Source organism: Pezoporus flaviventris, unplaced genomic scaffold, assembly GCF_033815535.1.
Source record: "Pezoporus flaviventris isolate CSIRO_AGI_PZ_B2104156 unplaced genomic scaffold, CSIRO_AGI_Pfla_v1 ptg000070l, whole genome shotgun sequence".
NCBI lineage: Eukaryota > Metazoa > Chordata > Aves > Psittaciformes > Psittacidae > Pezoporus > Pezoporus flaviventris.
Window position 1 is genome coordinate 6650192 of NW_026892618.1, and position 26860 is coordinate 6677051.

At 41.8% G+C, this 26860-nt stretch overlaps 1 protein-coding gene across 7 annotated transcripts in view; it reads right to left on the reverse strand.

Annotated features, from left to right (window-relative positions):
• Positions 1–26860, reverse strand: part of TEAD4 (TEA domain transcription factor 4) — a 54664-nt gene that overhangs the window by 19100 nt on the left and 8704 nt on the right. For 4 of the 7 annotated variants that reach the window (XR_009746731.1, XM_061472233.1, XM_061472234.1 and 1 more), the window contains exons 2-5: positions 26788–26842; positions 21067–21321; positions 4200–4264; positions 3204–3266 (exon numbers count right to left, since the gene is read on the reverse strand). Coding sequence is in view for 6 of the 7 variants with exons in the window: in XM_061472233.1 (XP_061328217.1) it covers positions 3204–3266; positions 4200–4264; positions 21067–21073 (135 nt within the window). In the remaining variant the exon portion in view is untranslated. Of the gene's footprint in view, positions 1–3203; positions 3267–4199; positions 4265–21066; positions 21322–25623; positions 25710–26787; positions 26843–26860 lie in introns of all 7 variants that reach the window. The other 3 variants (XM_061472237.1, XM_061472236.1, XM_061472238.1) reach the window with 2 other exon arrangements.

Sequence of the window (26860 nt, forward strand, 5' to 3'; positions counted from 1 at the left end):
TCTGAAGGCTTTCAGCTGCAGAGCGGAAATGTTCTGTTAAGGAAAGTACAGCCCTAATTGACTCTTGTTTTTAATAATTGGTAAGAATATTCAAAGGGAAAGACTCTTGCTTAGCAAAAAAATCCTCATAAAACAAATTCACAAAAGGAGTTTGTCACCGTCACTGCAAACAGACTACCTGCTGTTTGGGACTACATTAGAGACAGGTAGAGTTGACCATTTATTCCCATCCCCGGGGAAACAAAAAATCTTAATACACTCCCAGGGCACACATGCAAGGACATTCCACCTTGTAGTTTAACAGGGCTGTGGAACTCCATACATTTTTACAGGTAATGATGGCACAGCAACCAAGTGGTATGATGCATGTTTAAAACAAATAGCATTCTTAATTTCTTCTTCCAAGGAATAAATATACAAACAGAAGTGCTTCCCCACATTCTCCCTTTCCTCCCACGTCCCCTACAAATAATCTTCATCCTTCAAGCACTCCAGATTTATCTGTCAAATAATTACAATGGTGATGCCACAGATGAACTCATGGCTTGGAGAAACCACTGAAAGAGATAAGCTCTGGCTGTCTTCAGGGATTCTCACCTCCCAGTTGCATTCATTGAACTGCAGTAAATTCTCACCCTTGCGTCTCCATTCGTTCTAACCCCCCCACCTGCTGTAAGGTTTTCTAAAGTCCAGAGCCCAGTGATTCCGATGTGTCGAGCACAAAAACATTTGGAGGAGGCATAACAAAAGCTCAAGAATAAAATAAAGTGGAATGGTCAGTAGGGGAACCTTACAAATCTTTTCCAAAGAGTCTGTGACTCCTGTTGGTACCATTTAAGTGAATGGAAGGGAAACATTTCGATTGCTGAGAAAGCGCCCAAGATTCTCCAAAGCTATGAGAAAGTTTGTCAGAATCCAGTTTAAATGGTGTTTTAGAGAATGATCTAAGGATTATCTACAACATTTTTTAAGGTAAGGATTCTTTTGGGTTTTGTGGGGTTTGTTTTTTTTTCTTGACATTGACATTTTCTTGCAGTTGCCATTGCAGAAAAAGATTTTTTTTCTCCCCTTACTTTCTCGCTGGAAAAATCATGTTTGTTTGAGTTTATGGGGAAGAGGCATTTGCCTGTGCAAGTATTAAAGTAGACAAAAAACTTTTACCAAACGTTTGCAATGTATTTTATTTTTCTGAAAATGCAGAATAATTAATAAGGATAATAGTATCACCACCATTTCCCTCTTTTTCCTTAGTACACGTGTTATCTGTTAGCCACCCAGGACATAGAAAACTACTGACTTCTGGGAACAGACTTTTCTCCAAGCTTTATCCTACCTTCCCACCTCTATATGTTATAGGTGCATATATCTGTTAGAGGAGATACGCCAATTTGTCTGAAAATAGTTGTATTATGATAACTGCTCTGAAAAGTCAGCATGTAGCTGCTCTGATCTCTAGGATATAAATATGAAAACATATACTTGCTATGGAAAATGAACAATGGTAGTAGAACACACTGCTATCAGCAGGAACCTGGGAGAAAGGCAGCAGCTTTTGTGATTTCATTTACTTGCTCTATGAAAATGACTAGCAAAAGCAAAGAAGTAAATGAGTTGAATCAGTGCTATAGACTTGCCTCTGCAGGCAGAAAGGAACAGTCTGGTACTGGGGAATGGTTCACTGCAGGCAGCTGGGCAGAGCTCACAGCATGGCCTGGGGTGGTGTAAAAGGAGAACAACCAATGGCTCCATATAGCTCCCTGAGACACCTTCATTCCCTGAGAACAAAAACAGCCAGCTCCTGTGTGCTAAGTGGAAACAGGCTCGACTGACTGGCTTTTCAATCATGCCAAATCCCAGAGCTGTGACATGCAAGGAACGGAATCAAAGTTACAGATTTAAGTAGCAGTAAATCTTTTAACACCCCAGGCAGTTGTTGTTTCCTACTTGCTCTAACTCGCCTCTCAAGCGAGCCTCCACCTGAATTGACCACTTAACAGCACCACAGGTTTCAGGCTTAGGCAGCCCTACCTAGAAGCACAATTAGATAGTTGTAATTTATGGCTCCTTCTCTTTATCAGAGCAACTGGAAACAGAACAGGCTAATGACAGACACAACACCATTTTCTAAAATGGAGCTGGGGATGGGATGTGGAGGGTGCAGTCATGACTTTAGAGGTAATCACTAGTTGCAATAGAGATGCATGAACTTCAGCACTTGTCAATACTGAGTGCTAACAGTTCACTCACAGACCGTCCGCTTCCCCTACTGCCCAGTAAGGAGTTGCCCAGCCAGCAAAGAGGAAGCACATACTAACAGCCATCCACTCAACAGTTAGGGATGGACTGGGCTGTCAAAATCCTCACCATCACCTGAAGCATGAAGCAAACACACTTCTTTCTAGATCATTTATTACCATAGCAAATCAGGAAGGTCAGCACACACCTTCCTTCTCTGGCTGTTTCAGTAATACATAACAAGGATCAGGCCTCAAATCCTGCTCAGCAAGCCCTTTCTGAATGTCTCATATTCTAACAGGGGACACCCTCTTGTGCAATTATCATCCATAAACTCAACCTTCTTCATACTTCTTGCAATTCAGTCTGAGCACATAAACCATCACCCTGCTTCAAATCAGCGTAAATAGATGTCAAGAGGCATCAGTTCATTACTGTGATCTCAGAGCTCTTCCTATAGAAAGGAAAACACAGATTTGCTCAAGCTAGTAGTCAGCCAAATTTTCTATCTCATTAGCCCAGGTCTCTTCAAATTAGGTCTGAATTAATCAAGGGGCAAAGTCTATTCAGCTGGCACCATTTTACCTGAGAAGAAGCCAAATGGCTTTATTGTTTCCTCTCAATGTTTATGCCAGCTAGGAATGCTTTCTCACAGACAACTCCACATCACTACCACTAGTAGAGGTGGAACTAGCACTGTAGTGACAGTAAGGCTACCTTTTCCCAGGGCTGCCACAACACCAGGGACTGATTACTCGTCAGCATTTGTAACAATAAACTCTTTCTTCCCAGGTAAACACTCTTTGTATACTCCCAAGTCTAAGTGTCTTTCAGACTTGGATGACAGCAGCTTACTACAACTCAGCAATTAATCTCACCCTTTCTTAAGGCTATTCAAAGAGGGAATGGACGGGGGAAGAATAGCTGACTCGGGGGCTTGGTGGTATGTTAAAGGACACACATCATACCTTGAGCTTGGCTTGGATCTCTCTAGCTTTCCGCCTTGCCAGGACCTGGATGTGACTAGATACCTGCATTGAAAAGACAAAATCCATCTTCATTTCAGAGGAGTACTTGGTAGCTGCTTGCAGAAGTAAACATACTTTAGGCACCCTGTGCAATAGGGAGCTATTCAGGACTGGGGGGAGAGGGAGTTGGAGATAGCAATGAGATGCTTTTCTAAATATACCTTAAGTGAAATGAAATGAGGTGGGGGATCAGCAAAGGTCTCATTTAAGACATTTTCCAATTCAGTGGCTTTATCAAGTCAGAGACCTTGTCTAAAACTGAAGAGCCCACCCTTAAATCGAGGGACTGACAGTTCTGATCTCTTTGCTCCCCCCATCTTAGCCTCTTCTTGAGAGGAGGGAAAACCATGTTCTATATCCACTTCTATATCCCCCATCATTATATAATAACTTTCAGAACTTCCCCATATCTAATGTGGGCCAAAACGCATGACAAAATAATTTAGGTTGGAAGGAACTTCTGGATGTCATTCACCAACCCCCTGCCCAAAGCAGGTCTAGGTTGCTCTGTGCTTTGTCCAGTATAGCCTGGACTATCATTCCCAAATTAAAAAGATTCCTTTCGCATCCCATGCCCTGGGTATTTTCAAAATCACCACAGCTGTTTACCTATTTGGGCTGAGCAAGATTCTTCATATAGAGGACTACTGAGGTTCACTGAAAAATTCATTAGTAAGCCAAGCAAATGAAATCATACACCATTTAATAGCAGAAAAAAATTCTCTCTCAGTGTGGCTGGGAGACGGGAGCATTACAATCCTACTGTAAAATGCCTGAGCTGACTCTTCCCACCATTCTTATTAACCAGTGCAGCACAGCCACCTCTTTCCAGCAATGCCAGAAGGTAATAACAAGTGAGCAGCAAGGTATTTGTTCTCATAAGCCCTCATCAGGTCTAGTGGTCCCACAAAACTAATGTTTACAGGGAAAACTTACCTGTTTCCTTGTGCGTGTTTTCCCTGTTCTCAGCTTAATATAGCGGGCAATCAGCTCATTTCGGCCTGGAACAGAGAAATAATGCAAATACAAGTTTAGAAAGCTATGACCTCTGGGAAAGATGCATTAGGGAATTAGCTGTCTATAGACATCAGCAGGAGGGTGATACTCCTGTCACACTATTTTCTGTCTTCGAAAGGTACTCATTAGTTCACATGGTCTGAGTTTTAGGAGCAGAACCTTGGACTGCAAATTCTATTTCCCAGCTTGCATCTGTATAGCTTAAAATTATCAGTAAAAAGGAGAACCATGTGCTTTGCTTAATTATATTTCCATAGTGTGTAGAATCTGTAAGCATGGATCAAAATTGCCAGTTCAAAGGAGAAAAAGGAAAGCCACTCACCCTAGAATATTCAGAACAGGAAAAAAGAATATCCAGGAAATAACAGGCCAGTCAGCCTCACCTAAGTCCCTGGGAGGTGATGGAACATGTAATCCTGGGAACCATTTCCAGATACATGAAGGACAAGAAGGCAATTGGAAGTAGTCCACAGAGATTTACAAATTGGAAATCATACTTAACCGACCTAGTAGTTTCTGCAGCCAGGTGGATGAGTACAGAGCTGTACATATTGTGACTCTAGCAAGGCTTTTGACTTTGCTTTCCATAATATCCTCATAGGCAACCCTGACAAATTATGGGCTAGCTAAGCGGACAAGCAGGTGTACTGAAAATTGACTCAGTGGATGGGGTCCTGGTTGAGAACAAGCAGACAGTGAGCCAGCAATGCACCCGAAGGCAAAGAAGACTAACATCGTCTCAGGTTATTGCCAACAGGTCAAGGGAGGTGATCCTTCATCTCTACTTAGCACTGCTGAGGCAACATCTTGAGTACTGTGTCCAGTTCTGGGCTCCTCAGCACAAGAAAGATGTGGAAATACTGGAGTGAGTCCAGCAAAAGGTCCACAAAAACTATTAAGAGACAGGAGAAACCTTTATACGAGTAGAAGCTGAGAGAGCTGAGACTGTTTAGCCTGGAGAAGACTCAGTGGGAGTTTTTAATCTCTGCATATAAATACCTGATGGGAGGCAATGAAGAAGAGAAAACAAGCCTCCTCTCAGCAGAGCCAAGTGATAGGACAAGAAACAAATGGGCACAAACTGAAAGACATGAAATTCCATCTGAAAACAAAGCAGAAGAGAGAGAAAACAATTTTTTTTTTTTTTTTTTTGCTGGAAAGGTGGTCAAATACTAGTACAGGCTGCCCAGAGAGGCAGAGTTTCCATCCTTGGAGAATACTCAAAACCTGACTGGATACAATCCTGGGCAACCTGCTGTAGCTGACACTGCTTGAGCAATAGGGCCAGACTAGACAATTTGAAGAGATCGATCCCTTCCAACCTAAATGAGTCTGTCATTCTGTGAACTTCAGAAAATGAACAAAAATGAGGAAGTACATAGAAACACCTACACAGAATTTATCAGTGTGACATGATACGGGAAATGAAGACAAGCAGCTTTATGTTTGATGTGAGAAGAGAGACCAGTGCAGAGATGCAAAGAGAAGATGGTCACGGTGACAGATGAAGGAAAAAGGCGTTAAGAACAACATGAATTAAATGGATAACAAAACCTGAAGCTACAAGGTCACTGGTACAGAATTTTAAATTGCTTGGAATGAAAGCAAAAAACTGCAGAAGACTCGGGTCCAGGATTTAAAAAGAAAACAAATCAGGAAGAGAAGCAGAAAAGGCTGAACTACCAACAACTTTAGCAGTGAATAGGAGAAGCGAGCTTAGATCTGATTGACAGCTAGCACCACAGAACTGTCTGAGTGGACACCAGGGCATGAGGCACACTATACAGGTTGCATACACTGGCTCCCATATATCAAGTCTAAGATGCGCAGATTTTGTTCTTTTCCTGGAGATGAAGGAATAAAGAGCAAAACCAGAAAAGCAGCAGCTACAAATCTGAACCCCAGGCTGATTCAAGACAGAAACCATGATAGAAAGAACAGTCCCAGCAAAATAAAACATTTGTGGTGACCACATTAGTAACGATACAGAACCTTTATAAAAAGTTGGGAGTGGGAAGTGCAAAGCTGCGAGACATCTTATATGGCTGCAAATGATTGAAGAATTAAGTCAGAATAAACTCAACAGCAATGCCACAGCTCTTAGGAAGTTTATTTATAACAAAATTCTAATATCCCAATTATTTTCTATGGAATGTTTATGGGCTGAATTGAGAACTCGTATATTAGGGCATTATAGACATCAAAGATGCAAGCAGTGAAAATAGATGCAAAATTTATTCCACTAGCTGAATATTCTATGAAAAGGTTGACACATGTTTTTAGTTTAAAACCCCTGTACAACCCAACCCTGAAAAAAGCTGGATGCCATGAAAGACTGTGCTAGAAACTGAACACCCAACCCTTTAGGGAAGGGCTGGCAAAGCTACTAATTCCATCTATTTCTGAAACAGAAGAATGTAAATGTCAATGACCAGATTTAGTTCATATTCATGAAACAAAACCAAAGCTTACACAGGGATAGGAAAGCATTTTACATTTACAGATCTTAATCTTTTCCCGATACTGTCATTACAGAAGCTCTCCTCATTCCCCTGGGAGAAGAGATCAGGCCTGTGGCTGAGAAAACAGCTCCAGCTTCTCTATACACAAATTAGGAAACACACTGTGCCAGAAACACAATGCCCAGCACGTAACCACTGACCTCTTCAGTTACACAGTTTCAGCATTAGCACAGTGACATGCCCAGGAGTGTTTGATGAGAGTAGATGCTGTCATGCTACCTTCTTCCTATCTGCTTTTCCAACCAATGTGACCATTTTTACAAAGGCAACACCAATTACTAGCAACACATACACACCCCACCTTTTTCTAGTCCCTGGAATAACATTTACGGCTTTCCAAACTCTCCATCTGTTGGACAAGGATCCAAGTTGAAAGGTAAGAAACAAGAGCAGTGATTCTTCTCGCACAGATACCAGCATGTGCAAGATTTCAGGACGTTTTGACTCATGTCAAAAGTGGGAAGTGTGCCAAACCAGGTGCTCAAACACCATTGTCTATAAAGAAAAAGAATGAAAATTTATACACACCAGAAGGACCCTCTGAGGGGCAAAGAGAATGAGTTAGTGGAAGCAAGAGGAAAAACTAGCCTTGAGAGAAGTGGATGTGGCGAGTTTCAGGCAAACTTTTAAAGGGTGCATATTGGGATATACTGACGATTTGAACATATGGAAAGTCTCAAAACACTGTCTTAACAATGGATCATCCTTGCAAAATGAATTGCAAAGGATTCCCAAACAGATATTACATGTTACAGAGCAAGTTTTGCTTTGTTCTGATTCCATGAAGTCAAGAAATTATACAGACTGAGTAGTCTAACAGAGCACTATTCTGCTTCAGCAGCAGAAGGCTGCAGGAGTAATCCATGTAACAGGATGCCATGAACAGCCCTGTGCCAGCCACGGTCAGTTCCACCCATCTCCAAAATGCATGAAAACAACGAGCCATCGAAACCCTTGACCCAGTCAGAGAAGCACAAGCTACCCCTATTCAAATAAATAACTAAACAAATAAATAGTATTTTGGAAAGGGCAATAGCCACTGGGGGCAGGAGACACACAGAGAGACACACAAAAGGAACCACAAAAAGGACACATATGCGGATGCACAGAAAAGAGGAATGCAAAACATGTAAAAAGACACATCTGGACAAAATGAAGGAGAAAAGGAGACACATGGCAGGGGACATTGTTGGGGACATGGCTGGAAAGGTGCTTTTGAAAAGAAGTGCTCTGTGGCAGAAGAAGTACACTTTGAGGCAACTGCAGCCCATGGAAGACACATGGCAGAGCAGGGACAACCCTGAAAGGCCTGCAGCTCATTGAGAACTCACATAGGAGCAGAGAAGCAGCAAGAAACAAGGAGCACCAGAGAAAAGAAAAAAAAACAAACAAACAAACAAAAAAAAAACAAACCCCAACAAACTAAAAAGCAAGGGGTAGCAGAAAGAAACCTTTACACAGTAACCCCCAACCTCCTGCACCATGCAGCACCTGAAAGGAGTTAGGAGCAACTGAGTATTACAGAGAATCAAAAAAAAGGGAAGCTGAGACCAGGCAGCTGGCAGGAGAGGCAGTAAACTGTAGACAGCCTGGGAAAGTGAGAGGTGTTTCCCTAAGCGTGCATTTAACTGCTTGCCTTTGATAACAACAGCAAAAATCCAATGCTATCTCAGGCAATGTACTTCACTGGAGAAGACTAGAGGGAGGGGAGACTTGTACAAATTGTACATATTAGAAGCTGGAATAGAAATACTCTAGAGAGAAATTCTCTAGAGTGTTCAAATGTGGATCCTCAAAATGTCCGGCTTTAGAACTCACTTTCCACTTGCCTCCACCTCTCATACAGCTTTCTTCTTCCAGAAGCATATCCTCACAGAGCCAGGGGAAAAACAAGGTGGCAGGGTATATTAAGTTAATAGAGATACTAGTAGCAAAAAACAACAAAAAAAAAAAAACCAGATCACTCTACAAAGACATTGGCATCACAGGAATTATTAAGTACAGAACTATACAAATTGCCAAGCCAAATAAACTGCAGCAAGGATGTGTTAAATTACCAGGAATCAAAACTGCAAGAGAAAACAAGTCCTAAACATCTTTTGGTTTCCTTATCAAGAGTTAGATGTAAGCAGGTATTACACAGACAGAGGCCTGTAGGTTCACAACCTCCGGAAAGCGCTTTCTTTGTCTCACAACCCTGCTGCAGGGTCAGCAGAGACCAGCACACTCCTCATTTGGCTGGAACAGGCAGAGCTGTCATAAACTGTCAGATGGTTCATTTTTTAGAGCTATGTAAAGTGTCCCTCGGTAATCTGATCATACGTTGTATTCTTAGAATAACTCCCGCTGAGGCTTGCCACGGTCACCAGAACCTGCCAACAGTTGTGCCCCCTCTGTCAAAACTGCGCATTGAGTTTCATGAAGCTCTAGCCAACATACCAGCTGCAGCACAGCACCTTTATCCTCTCTGCAGCCTTCCCCTTGGAAACATGGCATGAAAAAGGAGTAAAGAGATACTCACATGTTCTTTAACTCTCACTCCTAACAGATACATTTCAAAGGGCATCAGTTTAGCTCCTACTCCATCTTACACTGTATTGCAAAACTTTGCATTCGGTTACCCAGGAAGGTGTTGCTAAGAGAAGTGAATCAAGAGGCTTTTTCATTCTCCATTCTACACCCGTGCACCTTTCCATGTAAGAGAAGTGTCTGCCTGTAAGGAAGGAGGACAATCAAGGGAATCCCAGAGCCATAGAAAGAATTTCCCAAAATGCTTTCTCATTGCGAGCTTCGTGCTCACTTTCTGTTAGTAGAGGTGTATTACTGCTTGTGTGAGAGGCTTGTCTGGGACTTGAAGAGATAAAGCATATCTAAACCCAAGACTTCCTTGCACACCTGTTGCCAAACAAAACAGAACCAACAAACGCCTCTCTTCTGTGATGGGTGAGAGCAAAGAACTCAATGATTTCTGCAAAATCCTTCCAGCGGGAAACTGCATGAAAGTACCTGCTTCTTTGCAGCAATACCTTTTCTGCACCCAAAGCAAACACACGCACCTACATGTGAAACACAGCAAAGATATGAGAACTACAGAAGCAACTATCCAGCTGTATTCAATGAAAGGCTAGTGAAAGCAAGGTCAAGGAAGACATCTAAATTATCATTTCAATTTCTTTGTGTCACCTAATGATAACTCCTGGGGCACAGCTATTTGCTAAACTTGCTAAGCATTTAGTTAACTGTTGATCACAATTAACACAAACATAATGAACTGTGTGCATCAGGCAGCATGACAAATAGACACGGGAGGGAATTGAAGGACAACTCAGCAGTCCGCCGAACATCAATGTTTCTCTATGCATACAAAGCAAAACTAACTGCCGAGCAAGCCTTACTAGAATAGCATTTAAGGCAAAAGCAGCGTGTGTTATGTTTGCATGCACACATGGGACTAACTGCTCTGGGGTCTGCTCCAATCCATACCTACCTGCACAGCCATACTTTCCATCTCCACTTACACTCCCAGCTACACTAAATGCCTTCCCAGCCATTACCCATGCCAGAAGGTGCATGTGAAAAAAAAAAAAACCCACATTTTTTTTCTTTCTGATGGCTAATCCCATCTTCTCATCAAGATGCATGGACACTTCAGTCTTACTGATACAATCCTTAATATCTGTTTTAACGCTACCTTTATGAGACTTTCCCCTCATCACAAACTGTCTTTTCTTACCAAACCCTTGGTGAGAAAATTCTGCTAGCTTCCCAGTTTCCCAACCCAGCTTTTTCAAGAGAAGAGAAAATGCCATACTCGACCTTTCCTTCTTTGGCCTCAGTTTCCTTCAGTCTGTCCTATCTTCCTTGACTTTTGTCAATCATTAATGTAGCACTTTTTTTGATTATTAACATGCTTGCTTTCAACCTTAAAATCTCTTTTGCAGGAAAATTGTTTGTGAAGTTTTATACTTTGGCCTCTACCTCTCCTATAGGTCCTTCTCCCCCTTTTTCTGAGCTTTGTCTTGGTATACAACTTACATAATACAGTGATGATGTTCAGCACCAAAAGCTACTTTTACTAATGATTCCACTACCAGAGCTGAGGCTGTCATCAAAGTCAATAAAAATTCTGCAATAAACATCTCCCTGTTTATCCCTGTCTTTCCACCTCTCCTTGGGACCCTCCACCCTCACTCCCCCACCATAAACCTCTAAACTCTGTAGTTTGCTCTTCACTGGTCTTCAGTCTTTGTTGGTAGCTATAAATTAAACATACATAGCAGGTAATACAGCATGGTGTATTCTTTCTCCCATTTATCTGGATTGCAGCTGTGGCAAATGCCTGTGGGAAGCAGCCCCAACAGCGGTAGGCAGTCTAGAGAGCAGCATATTTATTTACACTTAGGAGCTGGAGACAACTTCTTAAGTATTATATTAAAAATTATGAAGTTCACTCTAACCAAGCTCCTTTTGAAGCTTTTTTCAACTACCAGTATTTTTATTCCCAACTTCTACACTGAATCCAGAGAACTGTATTCAGAAGGCAATAAAAGAACTCAATACACCACTATGACCATCATACTGGGATCACTTCCTTTGAAAGATGGGAAAGATAGAAAAACATAGCGCAGTTTACTGCGCTAATCTATCCCATGAAGGCATCTGTCCCTCCACCAATGCAAAACTGCAGTATATTCAGCTGTGAGAAGAAAGTTTCTTCACTCTGATCATGCATTCCATGCTTGAATTTGCTCAGTATTAACCTTCCACAAGAAGGTTCCCTGAGCTCATGCAGTCCCTACAATAAGGGATTTTGAGATGAAGACTCAAAGAAAGCTGAAACAGTACTTCTGAAAAACAGTATCAAAACAATCAGATCCCTGAAAACACGATACTGAAGTGATTAGCACCACTACATTGTCAGTTCTTCCCCTACATACCTGTTTTCATCATTTGACTGTGCAAGTGCTGAGTTCTTCTGAAATGGCAAAGTTGAAGCTTTATTTGCTGGGCACAATGTGCCACTCAACCACCTCACATGGGGAAATGGAAGTCCGGTGATCAGTCTGTCTGAGGTCATAAACTCATTGTTTGTCTCATTTACTAACTGGTCTAAATACTGACACCCCACCTAGTGTAAAAAGGCCTTTTGCTGGGAACATTAGTGTTTGATCCTTTTCAGCTCCATAACCTAAAATTCACAGCTAGAAACCAACAAGTGCTATTCCCATTTAGAAACTGCTGCCTCTTGCTGGCCATTTTGATACTTTATGCAAGGGGCATGACTGGGGGATAATAATTACAGATGCTGCAGGGTTTGGGAAGCTTCTTCCTGATGCCAAAGAAAGAGCGGAGATAAATGAAAAGTTAGTTACCACAGGTGTAGTTACAGCAACAAATTATTGATCAGCAAAACAACTTGAAAAGATGGTTCTCCTCAGATGGTCAGTCCTCCTCCTCAATATTCCATTAACTCCTCTGTGCAGCTGGAAAAAGGTTGGGGTGGGACAGTACACTAATTACTAAAAATTAAAAAAATAAGCCCTTCCCCACTTAGATTTTGTTGTTGGTTTTGTTTTGTTTTTTTTCCAATCAGCTTATTTTTAATCGGATTGGTGAACTAGGTCATTTTGTGGCTACCTTAACCACAGCGTTGGCACAGCAGAGCGAACAAAGAATCAGGGCAGAACTGTTTAAACCAGTTTTGCCACCAGAGAAACCGTAGCCTGGAGCTGTACTCCATCTAACTGCTCACTCGCATACCTACTGGTAAGAAGATGGGCAAGGCGCCTCCTGTGCTTGCATCATTTGTCTGAAGGCTAGACAGTGCCTCCTAATTACTGCCCCAAAGGCACGTGGAGTTACTCCTTCTAAAGATGAGCTTTTACTGAAGTACAACAATGTATGCATGCAGAAATCCCTCTCCATCAGCCTATAATGGGAAGCTCCAGGCTGTGCAGCTCTTGACCACCCCTCAGCCTCTAATACAGATTTTCAGTGCATAAATTGAATGTCCTCATCAGATGTGTCTTCCCACATTATCACCTCAGGCCACAGAAATGTAAAATAATCCATCCAGTAAGTACTCCTCCATATACACATTAAGGGCTGCAACAGGAATGGAGCTGGGACTTGTTCTGGTACTTCCCAGAGTAAGACTGATGAGAATCTTACAGAAATTGTTTAAATTCAATTTGCCTGGGAAATCCCACAGTCACATCAAAGCAGCTGCATATAGTAATATGAGTCCTTCATATGCCAGAGAGTATATCAGATAACACCCCAAACAGCCAATAACAATCCTACAATATGGAAAGGCATGTCAAAACAACATCCTCCAGTTCCCGTGAGTCCAAGTTCTAAATTATAGACCCAGACATCTGCTAAATTCTTCCTTAGGTCAAGAAATGCCTTGTCTGCTTGTTTCAATAACTTCCAATAGCTGAAGGGTATCTGAAAGCAATGCTCAATAGCATTTCAGTGATACTGCCTCAAACAATAGCAAAAACTCTAGCATCTGTCCTCATTTTGCAGTCAGCTGCCTCTGCTGGCACCAAAAGCACACCGTCTCTTGCAGATTCTGCCCAAGTGTTAATCTATCTTGTGCATACCCAGGTAACAGGCTGATCAAGTAGTCAAAGCTTCAGCCATCACAGAAATCAGAGCTAAAAGGGGTCTGCGAGACCCAAGCAGCCACTTGCTGTGTGACCAGCACGGAACTAATGCAATTCTCAAGGTGTCTGGCCTAGTCTGGCTTAGTCCTGTGATGAGCTGTGACTGCTTCACTTGATGTGTATTACACCAGGACCCAGTCCTAGCCAACTGGCTGAAAATTATGCAGCAACTTCAAGGGGAGCAAAAGATGTTCTTGCATTATATGAATATGCACTATTATTTATTCTTTACTATGCAATAGCAAAGATGCTAGTTGCTAGAACTAGAACTATTTGTTAAAGATGTCATACTCTGTAACAGGTGAAAAAAGAACGTGGACAGAAAAGCCTAGCAGAAACACAGGCTTCATAACTAAGTAGCTATGCAGGAACTATTCTGGATAATAGACAAGTTCTGCCAAGTTCATAAAATTTCCTTACAGTGGGCTGCTGATATTTTGACCCTGCTCTCTTTCTGCTCCTAATACTGAAGCAATTCTGTTCTACGTTCTTTAAGCATCTGTTCCCTGACTGAGTTTACAGTGTAAGTCTGATAGAGAGCTGGGCAACCAGGGTTCAGGCAGTGACAGGAGAGTAGGAAAAAGAGGATGACAAAACTATTTAAGCTGCAGGGATACCTAAAAATGCATATAGGTCAAGAAGGAAATTTACAAATACCTAGGTGCTTCAATAACTTCTAGATGAAAGCTGCTGTATCTAGAATTGCCAAATCATTTTCCTTATCTTAACCATAAAGGCTCACACTAGACATGAACAGCTTCAGTAGAGCCGGCTTTGCTCCCAGGCACAGGAACAGAGTAGATGTCCTTTGAAGGTCCCTCCCAGCACCATTTTCTATGATTATACAACTAAAGATGATGATGCAGTGATCATATGCAGGAATGCTCATAACCCCCAGTTAACAGTTGAAGGCAGCATTGTGCCAATACTGTCACACTTAGAAATAGGCTTACATCTACAGCACTTGCAGTCAACAACATGGGTCATTCCTACTGGGTCATCTCAGAAGCACTGGTTACACTCCTTCCACTCTGGTCCACAAACTCCTGCCTAAGCTCCTGAAAAGGGATTTGTAATTATTGCACAAATGACACTTGAGGAAAAAAGAGTGATTCCAAAAACATTTTTTTACATGTAAAAGTTTTAACTGAAAGTGTAAATTCCTGTTCAAGAAGCTAGAGACAGAGCAAGACCATGCCTGTGTATGTGCATGCAGTGAGCCTCAAAGAATTTGGAGTAACCAGAAGATGGGTCACAAGTTCAAGGTGACAGCAATGAGGAACAGCTGCTGGCTATGCACCCTTCAGCAGCAGGTGTACCCAGGCCCCAGAGGTTTAAGTCAGCTCTGCCAGTGACCAACAGACTTACAAGACCATCTGTCTGGGCACAACCTGCACACAGCCTTCCAGTTTCGCTGCCCAGATCTTCATCATATGCAGACAATACAGGGCTTGTTATGGATTAGGTAATGAGCAACTGTTTAAACCAATAGGCAGTCCTACTTCTCCTGTGCTCATTATATGGATCCTAAATTCATGAGAATACTGCCTCTTCTTTTTGCTGTAATATTGTCTTTCTCTTATCAAGCTGCTTTCCTTCACTTTTGGGAGAAACCCTTTAAAGCACAAGAACAGGGAATGGTTATGTTGTCTTGGTACTGGTTTTGCTGAACAGTAGGACTATTATTATAAAGTTTTGTTAAGCTATATGCTCTCCAGCCATAAAGCATGCCTTTGAAAGAGACTTTAGAAGAGCGTTCATGTGATAGCTTTTGATTACTTGCCCTGTAAATAAGAAAGATCCTTTTTCTTCTGTGAGGTCTCCACGCAACCTGTGTATTGACACTTTGCATCTCTCCCTAGGTACATGCATGCCCTTGCTTGAGAAATGCTATCACCCTTCTCTACCCAATGTCTGACTAACCAACAGAAGACAAATTCTGAGAAAGAACTAGTATTTACCCTAAAGTTTGCTCTTCCTGTTTCAGACATGAGAAAAGGCCTCTGTGTCCATCAGTTGAATAAATTTATACATGTCACAAACCCACAGACAGTAAAAATCATAATATTAACAATTTTGAAAAAAAAAAATCAACCAGATATTTACACTGAAAAGCCATATTTGGTCACCACCTAATGCCCATGTTCTCTGTTTCTTCCACAAAATCATAGTACATCTAAACTGCATGCACCTCTTATACAAAACACATACATATGCATCATTTCTTGGGACTAGTTTTACATTCCTTATAATTTTGTCTGATACAACTTTAAAAACCCCCAACATTTCATTGCAACTTCTAATTTTCATTCTAACTCCTTACAGAGGAGAGAACCCTGAGCACTGAGCACGATGCTATCATGAAGCTTCTTCTGATGACCATCGCATATTCCTTCTTTCTCCCCCATTAATCCTAGTCATGCTCACATGTTCCACATAAAATCCCTCTCCCTCTTAAATGTTAACACCCTTCAAATATTTTTAGACTGTTATTATGTGTCCCCCCACCCTCCACCTTTCAGTCATCGCTTAGCCAAGCTATGTATATTTAGCTACTTTAATCTTTCATCCTAAATCAGTCCCTTCAACTCCCAGAGCTCAATGTTAAGTCTGGTATGCTTGCTGCTCTTCTCAGAACTCACTGTATGTTTTTGAGATCTTTCTGGTAATGTGTTCACAAAAAACCTGTCCAGAAGAGAGCTTTACATGCACTTGGTTTAAAGAAAAAATAAACCCAGCCCAGTGGACATTGTTCATTTTCATTTTCCATGTCTGATTTTGTCCCCAGGTTTTTAATTCAATCTGAAATTTTAAATACAAATTAACAATTTGTATATTTAAGAGCAGATTAGCAACTAGAAATATCTGGATCCAATTGTGAAAGAACAGTGTTTTTAAAAATAAAAAAAAAAAACCAAAACAAGCAAACACTAAGGCTTTTTTATTAAACTTTTCAGAAAACCACTGGAATGTGCGAGGTTACCCAGTATACCACTACAGAGCAAGTCTATCTTGGAGAATTACTAAATGTCTGAAATTCAGAAATCAAAAAGTTAGAGGAAGAGCCAAAAGAGTAATGCAGTGTAGCTAATGAAGGAAGTTACTTGAACGTGATGAAAGCTCTGTGGCTCCAGGTACATATGGTGAGAAAAACACAATCCTACACAACACGCTTGTGTTTAAGCCTGACAGGACTACAAGGCTGCTAAAAAAAAAAAATCAAAAGGGCCAAGAAAAAGAAGTATGTGCCCTTTGTTGAAACAACAGAATAATGCCCCCCCAACACAGTCACAATAATTTTGAAAACATGTAATACACAATAAAACTGCTAATGATATTTCTGTTCAGTACTAAGCATGTTAAGGGAAGATGCCACAGCCACTACTAATTAATTCTATTAAATGCAACAGCAAGCAGTTTCCTGGCTGGTTGCATTTCAAAAAGTGGTAAATTCCTCAATATTCAGGAATTGCTTGGAACTCACGGAATATTTATTTTTATGTTTGCATGGAGAAACCCCCAGTTAAACTAACATACAGTTTAACTTGAAGAACCCTAGCCTCAGCTTACAAAGGAGATGGAAGGAAAATTTACATACTCCAGCAGAAGTTTAACCTGCTGCAAATGCCTTCAGAAATCAGTCTTCATCTAGTCACCACCAAAGGATTTGAACCACACAAAAGAGAGGTTAAAAGCTGACTTGGTGAAATAAAACCTTGTTATTGAGCAAGCCCAACAACATCACACCTAACACTAGGAAAAGAGAGAAAAGTCTGCATCCTGACCAATTGTCCACGAATCTAAGTTTCATCTGTCTTCTGGTGTTTCAAATGAGATATTCAATTTTGTTACCAAAACTGTGGGATAAAAAAGGGCTGTTCTATGGTTCACTAGGTCACAATAATGGAAAACATAGGAACTGCAGAAGTATCTAATGGATATCACAGCTGAAATCCAAATTTTCCAATTACCTGGGCCAGCCAGTTCAACATCAACTGAGCACATTCTCAGCATGTTCCAGTTGCTTTGACTGAAACAACATTAGGTGAGATGCTAAAGCAGATCTACAATAAGGCATGTGGAGACTGACACCTTGAAGGTTTTCATATTTGTAATAGCTGCCATGCTCCTCCCACCCCTCAAGGAGAACTGTTTATGAACTGGGACAGGCAGTGCTTCCTCTGGTTTATTTTATTGATTTCCAGTTTTAGTTACTATTTGCAGTCATAGAAAACATTAACTGATACCATATCCCTCTGAGACAAAGGCAATATCCTGCAAATTTACCTAGTCACTTCGCAACAGGGGTGGGAGGGACCACCTGTGACATGGTAGGTTTTAGCATCAGATTGACCTTTTATGCCAGCTTAATTCATGTTGCAAGCTCAAGTCTCTGCAGTTCACCGACAGCTCCAGGTTTTAACATGGTTATCTACCCTTCTAGCACTCAGCCTCAGAGCTTTGGATGTCTTGAAGTATTTCCTATGAGCTGTGTCAGGGCTTTGACTCACCAACAGATGGTACAGCCTGGGAGATAGATAGATGACTGCCCCCAGCTGTCTGCCCCACCCTGCGCAGCACAGAAATGGCAGAACTATTTGTATAGTTGCTAAACTACTGCCTCCTACAGAACAGCAATCTAACACACAGCCATCCATTCTAGATCCTCCTAGAGAAAAGGTGCTCCAAGTCAGATGTTTGTGCGGTGAAAGGAAACGCTGCACAGTTAAGGCAGTAGCTCACTTCTTCCAAGCTCTTACTTCCTCCGTGGTAAACCAAGGCCCCAACAGTGTTTTGTCAAAGTAAGTACTCACTTTGCTAGTTACTATTTTTTATTTCTCTGTCCTCGGTAGTGTTGGGAGACCTGCTCTATCTACCATCGCCATGCAAATTACACAAAGGCACTAAGCTCTTTCCCTCTTCTTTCTCTAGACCATTAGTGAAGATGCCAGGGGATACCAGCCTCATTGCTTCTAATGTCAGCACAATGATTAGGAGAAAACATAGCATCCCATATCCAACAAGACAGCTTTTCATGCCTTAAGTAGGTGGTAAGCAGAGACTGCTGGAGAGGAGAGTAGAGTGAGAGCAGGACTGTGTAATGAGCTTATTCAGTCAGGATGCCCTCTCCAGTAATGGAACACAACCAGAAGGGAAAAACACAATGAAAAGAAAGCAGCAAGGACACCGCTGGGGAACAATGAAATGCTTCAACTTTTGTCAAGGGAAAGGAGCATATACATTTCTCTCTAACACCTCGCCCCTTGGTTCAGCAAACTCTGCAAGTCGGTCACGGGACAGCTAAACAACTGTCCCTTGGGGGCAGCGCCAGCTCCACACAGAGCTTGTCCTGTTCGTGAGCTGGCTCGTAAGCGGTGAAGATGAAATCAGGGACTATATTTATTCTCCCTGCCTGGTCAGATCTTTCTATAGATCCCAGGCCGGGCCCCGCTTCCTTGGCGTGAATCCTGGAGACAAGTAAGCAAAGGAGGGCATAAATCAGTGCCTTGGGTTCTGTCAGGAGCACATCGAACCAACCGTCCATGCTGGGAACAGGTGCACTGAAGGCAAGCAGGGACACTGTCCCGTTTGGAGTTGTGGGGGAGGGCGTGCAGGAAAGCTGCTCCCTTATCCCAGAGCCTAGCCTCAGCTTTCAAACTGCAAGTGGGTGACCTGCCTTCTGCAGCTCTCCACTCCAGTCAACTAGAGACTTCCCACTAAACGCCAGTCCATGCTACATGAGGCCCCAGCCTTGCTGGTTTCAGCAGTCCATTCTACCTTGCTTTTACTTTTGCTCTCACTCTGTCACCGAAATCCTTCACTTTTTGCTCCAAACGTTCACTCCAAAGCTGAAGTATTTCAGGGACCGTGCAGAACGATCAGTGAATTGAGGCAGCCTTAAAACACAACTGTAATTTTCCAGCAGTAATTTTAAATGTCACCTGTTGTGAAAATAAGTGCAACAAGCCAGTTTTGCAAACTGAGAGCAGCAAGGACCATGTCACCAATCCATGCTTAACTGTGGAGAGGCTCTTCAAGTAATATATTAGTTTGAGAAAAATTTAAAGCAAATACTGCTTCTGAAAGAAGCAGTCCTACCCCTCACTTCAAACAAGACTGCTCAGTCCCTTTTCCTCATATCATCCCCTAGAGTACTGGCATAAGCAGTTGTGCAGCTGTGCAGTGAAACAAATCAGGGGGCTTATCCAAAACTAAGTTCACTTTTTTCCCCCTTTTGTGGCTGTTAGTTTTAAGCTGCATCAGTTCCTTGGTCGGTTCCACAGCACAACCACAAAAACGTTTGTACTGGCATAGAGCAGGAATTGATCTCTACATAAGAACATTGACAACTGCTGAGCCTCAGGGTGATCTGCCTTAGTCAACATATATTGCTCTGTTCAGACACAATGGTGTATGTACCCAGTAAAACCATCCATACTAGATAAGGTTCTGTAAATAAGACCTCACCCATGCCCTCATAGTGAGAGCAATCTATTCACTAGCTCAGTGAACAATGGCTCGATGGGTGGACAGAAACCTGTGGAATGACTTGTGAAGTGCTCCCATCAGAAGCTTCAGGGCATGGTGCTTGCACGATGGGGCCTGCATAGACACACAGATTCCAATTTAAAGGTAAAAAAACGCCCCAAGCACTGACATGGTAGGGAGAGGGCTGCCTTCCATATCTGTGCTAGTGCTTTGAAAAACAGTTTTGACACCTTGGGACTTTTAACCAAATATTGGGCACTCTCAGCCTTTGGTGTGCTTTTAAGTCACAGAAATACCAGGTAGCTTATTCCAACACTGAACTAGAGAATCCAGCTCAGATCAGCGTTTTTGCAGACAAAAATCAAGAGAAAAAATTTAACTGAGGAATAAGTCAAAAATCCCATTCAAAATCATGTCTAGCACCCAAAAAGTTGACTTCTGCTGCAGCTGCAAGCCAGCACTTCTCTGCATTCAGGGCTGGTTATCTAGCTAGCTGAGGAAGAACCTATAGGTGAAAGACATTCATGCCAGGGCTCCAAGAAGGCAAATTACAATGAAAGGGAGCAGCCAGAGATCCGTTTTCTGCTCCTAAGACGTGAAAAGCACAGCCAGTTAACAAAATGGTGTTTGCACACCACCAGCAAAGCCATTCAGGAGTTCAGGGGCCAAACTTCTGCCTTTTGGCACCAGAGATGCAGAACTTTACCTGTTAGGATAACAAGAACATTGGAGACCGCAGCAAGAGATACCATGAAAGACAGACTCGGTCACAACACAAAGCCATTACATGCCATCTATCTGTAGATTAGTTCCGTAGCATGCCCAGCTCTGGGATACTAGAGTTACTTATTGAAGATGAGCAGTAATACTTATTACTGAAAATGAGCAGAGACACTTACTGATACTCCCCTAAAAAAGGACATCTATAATTCTTTCTGATCTGTGAATGTTAAAATCTTCACTAATTTTCCTAAATACAACCTGAAGCAACCAACTGCATGAACTTAGAAATGCCTGAGAGAAAAGAGTTCATTCAGAACATCATTTGGTACAAAGCAAGTGGCTTGCACAAGGCATTCTGCCTCAAGTGTCCTTTCTCCTTACCATACATCTTGCCTTCGTCTGACAAGATAATCTTCCGCCGTCCACATGGTGGGTAGATGGCTAGCGCTTCCTGGAAGCTCTGCTCAATGTCCGGACTCCACACACCCTCAGCGTCATTGTCAATAGGTTTGTCCAAGGCCTCACTGCCCCCTGAGTCGTTGCTCCCCTCAGGGGAGGTGGGAGAACTCCACTCGTTGGAGGTAATGGTGCCAGCTAGAAACTCCAAGGTGCGACACGGAGAAGCAGACTCAGAACCTGTGATGACAAACACATCCCATCTGTCAGTTACAAATTCTCCTCTGCAGGAAAAAAAAAAAGCAAAAAAAAAAAAAGCAAAAAAAAAAAAAAGGAAATAAAAAGAAAAAAAAAGTTTAAAAAACCTCTCTGAGGAGGGTTTTTACTTCAAGTTTACCTTAAATGGTAACACAACCCCATGCTTGATTTCTCTTTAGGCTGAGATGAAAATCTTTTCTACAAATCCTTCTTATAAAACAGCCTGCTCCCATACCCCTTTGGCTCATTAAACATCACTTCCCAATCCTCAGACGCTATGTCTTCTTGCCTGTGTCTTTGTCTCCTAATTTCTTTCTCCCTCTGCTGCCATTATCTGTGTGTTATTTAACTTTCTGAAGCACGCATACAGGAATCCAGTCTGTGTGAAAGCATATACAAAATAAAGCAATGATGAATTACGTAGTCATCACTGAGCACTGAAATTTTCTTAGATACTGTTTCACTGGATCAGAGTTGGTAGCCGGTGTCATTTTTAACACTGACATTTCTTCTTCCCAAGGATCAGTTGCACTCCAAAAAAACAATTTCTGGAGCCAGACAGTTTAATGCAATGTCTCCCAAATCTCAGCACTATATCCTGGCAGGAGCAGAAGGCACCATGAGTAAAAGCATGAAGGCACTAGGTTGCAGGTCAAGAATCCTGAGTGCTCAGCTTGTTTTCACTGCTCATCTTCAAATCGACCTTGGGCAAATTCCTTCAGTTCTCAGTGCTCTCTGCTCCCTCATGTTTTACCAGTCTCAGGCTATTAGATTTGCCACTGGGCAGGAGCAGAAACTGGTTTCTTATTGAAACTAAGGAGGCAGCTGCTACCTTTTGAAAAGTACAATAAGTTATAGCCTGCTCCTAAAGTGCAGGCTGAAGTCATTGAGTGGAGCTGCTAAAACACTCATTCAGAAAGTCTGTATGGACTTCAGACCATACAGACACTTCCAGTAAACTATACAAAAGACATAGGGCTTTTAAAGACATGGATCATTCCCCTGCCTCAATCTCAAAACCGCTAATTTACTTTTTTAATAGTTCTGTTACCTGAGCTACAAAGAGCGCTCACAAGCCACCATTTGAGAATCCAGTTAAAAAGTTCAAAATTTCCCTGAGAATCACCACATTGAGCTGGGTAGCAAGAAAATCAGAATAAGGATTTTTGTTTGTTTTTTGCAAGAGCAACAGAATTATCAAACCTGTACTGAACGAGAGCAAAGAGAGAGCTCTGATGTGCCAAGTCAGACTAGCTCAGAAATATCACAGTGATAATGTAAAGGAGGACAGAAGAGAAATTTGGGCATGGTCTACGTACAAAACGAGCCAGAACGAAATCTGTGCTGTTACTGGTAAATGGGAAAAGCAGGTCCATTCATTCAAACTTTAGTTCAAAAATTCTGGGCTCATGGCTCCAGAAGCTTTTCTGACATCAACTGCAAAATCCCTTACGTCACACTCTCCCCATTTTAAGCCTCTCTTTGGATTTCTTCTTTACAAAATCTCCTCCAAGACCATAATGACTATTTTTTTAATAAAAACTGTAATTATTAAGAATTTTATAATTCCAAAAGCTGAAGCTGTAAAGAGTTGAAAACACTGGCTGTCAGTTTTGCTGCTCCTTGATTACTTTAGACGGCAGCAGATACATATTTTACATGTCCACCAAAAACTCAGGAACGAAACAAAGATAATGCAGATGAATTTAGTAATTTCTAGACGCAGTATACTTTTTACACCAAGGTGCAACACTTTAACAAGTGCTTCACACGCACATTTAGAAAAACAAGTATATATTTCCTGTGATAATGTTTTGAACACATGAACCACTGGCACGGTCTACCACTGTCTGTCCATCCATTTCAGCCCCTGCACTAGGTTACTTCAGTCCTCTTGGCCCATGCTATGTATTTTCAGTTCTAATGAACATGGAAAGAAAGAGTAAAGTGGGAGGTGGAGGAAGCAGAAAGGGGAACTCACACCACCAGGATAGACATCTCAAGCACACAGTGAATGGCACTAAAGCAGGCAGTGTGACTTTTAAGAGGTCCTGAAATGAACAACAACAGTTGCTTTCCTTCACCAAGCATCTATCACCAACACATCCCCTTTCACTGGCAGATGCTCAGTAAAAAATTACACAGGTATTCAAGCCACTGTCTTGTTCGGGAATAAGGATAAGGGAATACTCCTTATAGAGGAGTAAGCTTTTCACAGGGGTACTCTGATGGAGAAACAGAAGCTATCTGTTACAGCCACTCTTCTTTTGATATTTCTCCAAGCATCCCTAGCCCCTGGAGGCTGTCAAGATCCTCTGTATTTAACACACATTAAAATCTCCACAAATACAAGGCACAGACTAATTTTAAGTGAGAAATGGCTAGAGTTCAGAAAGAGGCTGAGAAATGGAGGAAAGAAAGCTAAGGTGTGAGAGCAAGGTATTCATAGTGCTACCTGCATTTGGAGTTGTAAGTCTCTTAACAGCCAACAGGCTCCTCACCAAGTGAAGACACCTGTAACTGCTCAACTGTATGACTCCTAAAGTCATGGTCACTAGAAGCTACAACCTCTGCTATCACGACAAATCTCACAGCAATGCATTCACATAGACAAAGTCATCTCCTAGGGAATATAGCCATCGTAACCATATAAAGCACCCATTTTAATTCCAGTTATTTTCATCTCCTTAATGTCCATGCCTACATAGATGAACACCTAGCAGGTGATTTAAATATGGCACACTTACATTGGAAATGAAGCAAATATATCTGAAGCATAACTATCCCCTTCCCACCAGTCCCCCAGTTGGTGCCTTGTCACATTTTACAAGGCTTCACACCTGCACCAAGCACCTTTATAGACAAAGGAAACTCTGGGTCCTTTCTGATCCAAGCTTCAGAAGAAGTGGAGAAGAAAACATGCTGTATTCAGTTCAGTGTCAACTCCCAAGACTCCCTTCTCCAAACATAAAAGAGAAGTTGTGCCGACTTAAGCAAATGTCACTTGTATATTCAGGGAAGAGACAGAATATGTGAGCTGTATCTCACACCAGTTTAAATCAAGGGTGGTGTGGAACATAAGAGCCATGACAGAAGAAATTCTACAAATCTTGAAGTGATCAGATAAATTTGCCTTTTTTTTGATAACTTCCAAAGAAATCCCATAGGCTAAAATGACCAAGGAAATCCTTACAACTCTATGTCTCTAGTTCAGTAAGACGCCAAGGGCTTAAAGAGCCTGCAAAGTTTTCTTAAATAATGTTGCTCAAATAGTAAGCTCCACGTGCAATCCTAGGTGATACTCTGTGCTCAGAAGCAGTGAAGTGTAACACAGGGAACCCTGCTCGGCACTACCTGGTCTGTGGGTCTCTTTGTTGGCTGAATGCTTCAGGCCTTTCATTTCCTGCCTGTTGATCTGAACTCTGAACTGACTGGTAGCCAAAGTGGCTATTTATTAAACTAAGCAAAGCAAACTGTAGAGAAGCTGGGAGCTAAACTCTATGGTAAATGGCTTTATTAGTATGGCAAATTGAAAAAGCATCAGCGGAATCACTTTCCATTGAAAAAGAAATCTGGTTAAAACCAGCATTTTTCAAACACATGCTAATATTGAATGCGTTATTCATAAGGAAAGTTTGAATAATATTCATTAGTAACTATTTTAACAAAATACAAATTTTTCAGTTAGCATCTAGCTTTCAGTTTGCTTCTGGTTTCCCATTCAACCAACAGTAACTACACACCAACATCTTCACCAACAGATAAATTTAATGGTGATTTGTATTGCTGAGTATCCTACCATCAATAATATTCTAGTACTTGTAAATTGTTGGGTTTTTTTAAGTTCTTCCTGTGGCAGAGCTTGCAATCACCAAGTTTTCTTCTGATGTGGAGGGAATTTCATTTTGAAATCACTAAACAGACATCCCAGTTCCCAGGCATGCTCATACAGTTCCATCCCCATCTGAATCTCCTTGCCCAGTACAGTTCTTAGGATCAGAGGAGTCTCAGGATGTTGTCCTATTCTCATAACAGGAAGTTTTGTCACAGGTCCCAGGTTTGGAGTTTGTTCTCTTCATATTCCCTCAGTTTGAACTTACACTCTACTTCTTGGCTCTTGTATTTTATTAGTGTACCTTACAGTTGTTCTTATTCTGATCCTACTCTTATTTTACCGAGATAATTAACTACCTTTGTGGGGTCCAGTCATGGATCCTCTCCCTGGATCAAAGACATAAGCCCCTCACAGCACTTCCATCTCCTGTAACTCCACAGTAATTTTACTTCCTTCTCACATTTCCTCCCTCTGTCCAAATAACTGTGTCTTATTCACTCCTGGCCCCTGTTCTTCTTTCTGCCATGGCCCATCTCTTAGTGAGTCAAAAAAAAAAGAGCAGACTTTTGGGTCAGAGGAAAGTAAAAACACGGAGAAAGCACAAAGATCTTTCAGCTCCAGCAGCTTTCCAGCAGCTTCAGTTTAACTGTTCTGATGCTGGTAATTTCAACACCAACTCCTTCCTTTCATGGTATCTCACTGAGATGCAGAAATCCTGCAGGGCTAGACAGCTGCTGAGAGCACTTCAGTGAGGTCTCACTGACAGGGAGCACATCTTTAACAGATTCCCTGGCCTGACACATCTGCTTTCTAATATTAATCCCTCAGTCATTACTGTTGGTAACAGCTCCCTCTTACGTGTTTGTAGCAGCTGCTCAATACAAAATCATACTTTCTTGAGGATCTGAAAAATTGCAGCCAGCTGTCTCCAGTTGTTCAGTTTTCTTAGAGCTGCTCTGTCCAAAAGATTCTCCCCAGTCCATAGCCACCCCCTCTCCTGCTGGAATTGAAACTGAGCAGGACACACTAGCCAGAGACATCCCTGCTCACTCACCCCTCCCAGGCTGGAACTCTTGCCAGCACAGCCATGTGGAGTCTGGCAGAACAATTCCCCTTCTGCTTCTGAGCTGGCTGCACTGTGAACAAGTTTCAGGAAGAAAGTACCTTTATCCTGGGCCTTATTTAATGGAACTGGAAGCTGTGGGGGTAGGGACTGCTTCCCATTACAGGTATTCCTTTTTATCATTGTAATGTAAATAAAATAAAACAATTCTGGTATTCACTACCTTAGCAACAGTAGTTCACTACTATAGCAGCAGCATATCACTGAATCACAACATCTTCATTTATGACCAGCACAGAATTTCAGAAAAGAATGATTTTGGTCGGAAGAGAAGACATCCTGCTGCTCAAACCACAACTCTAGAGTAGTTTTGACAATAAGAAAATCCGGAAACAGCACCAATCGGTCAGTTACTTCCATCCTGAACACGCCAACAAATGAGCTTACGCAATGCAGTCATACAAAGAGATTTGCGTTGAGGAAAGCAACAACTTGGAATACTACAGAATCTATTGTGCAAGTTATGATGGAAGACAGCATTCAAACTTACCAAAGGAAGAAGTCCGGGAAATTCAACAAGCCACTACAATAACAGCCCAGTTCCTCTGAAAGAGAAGAATGAG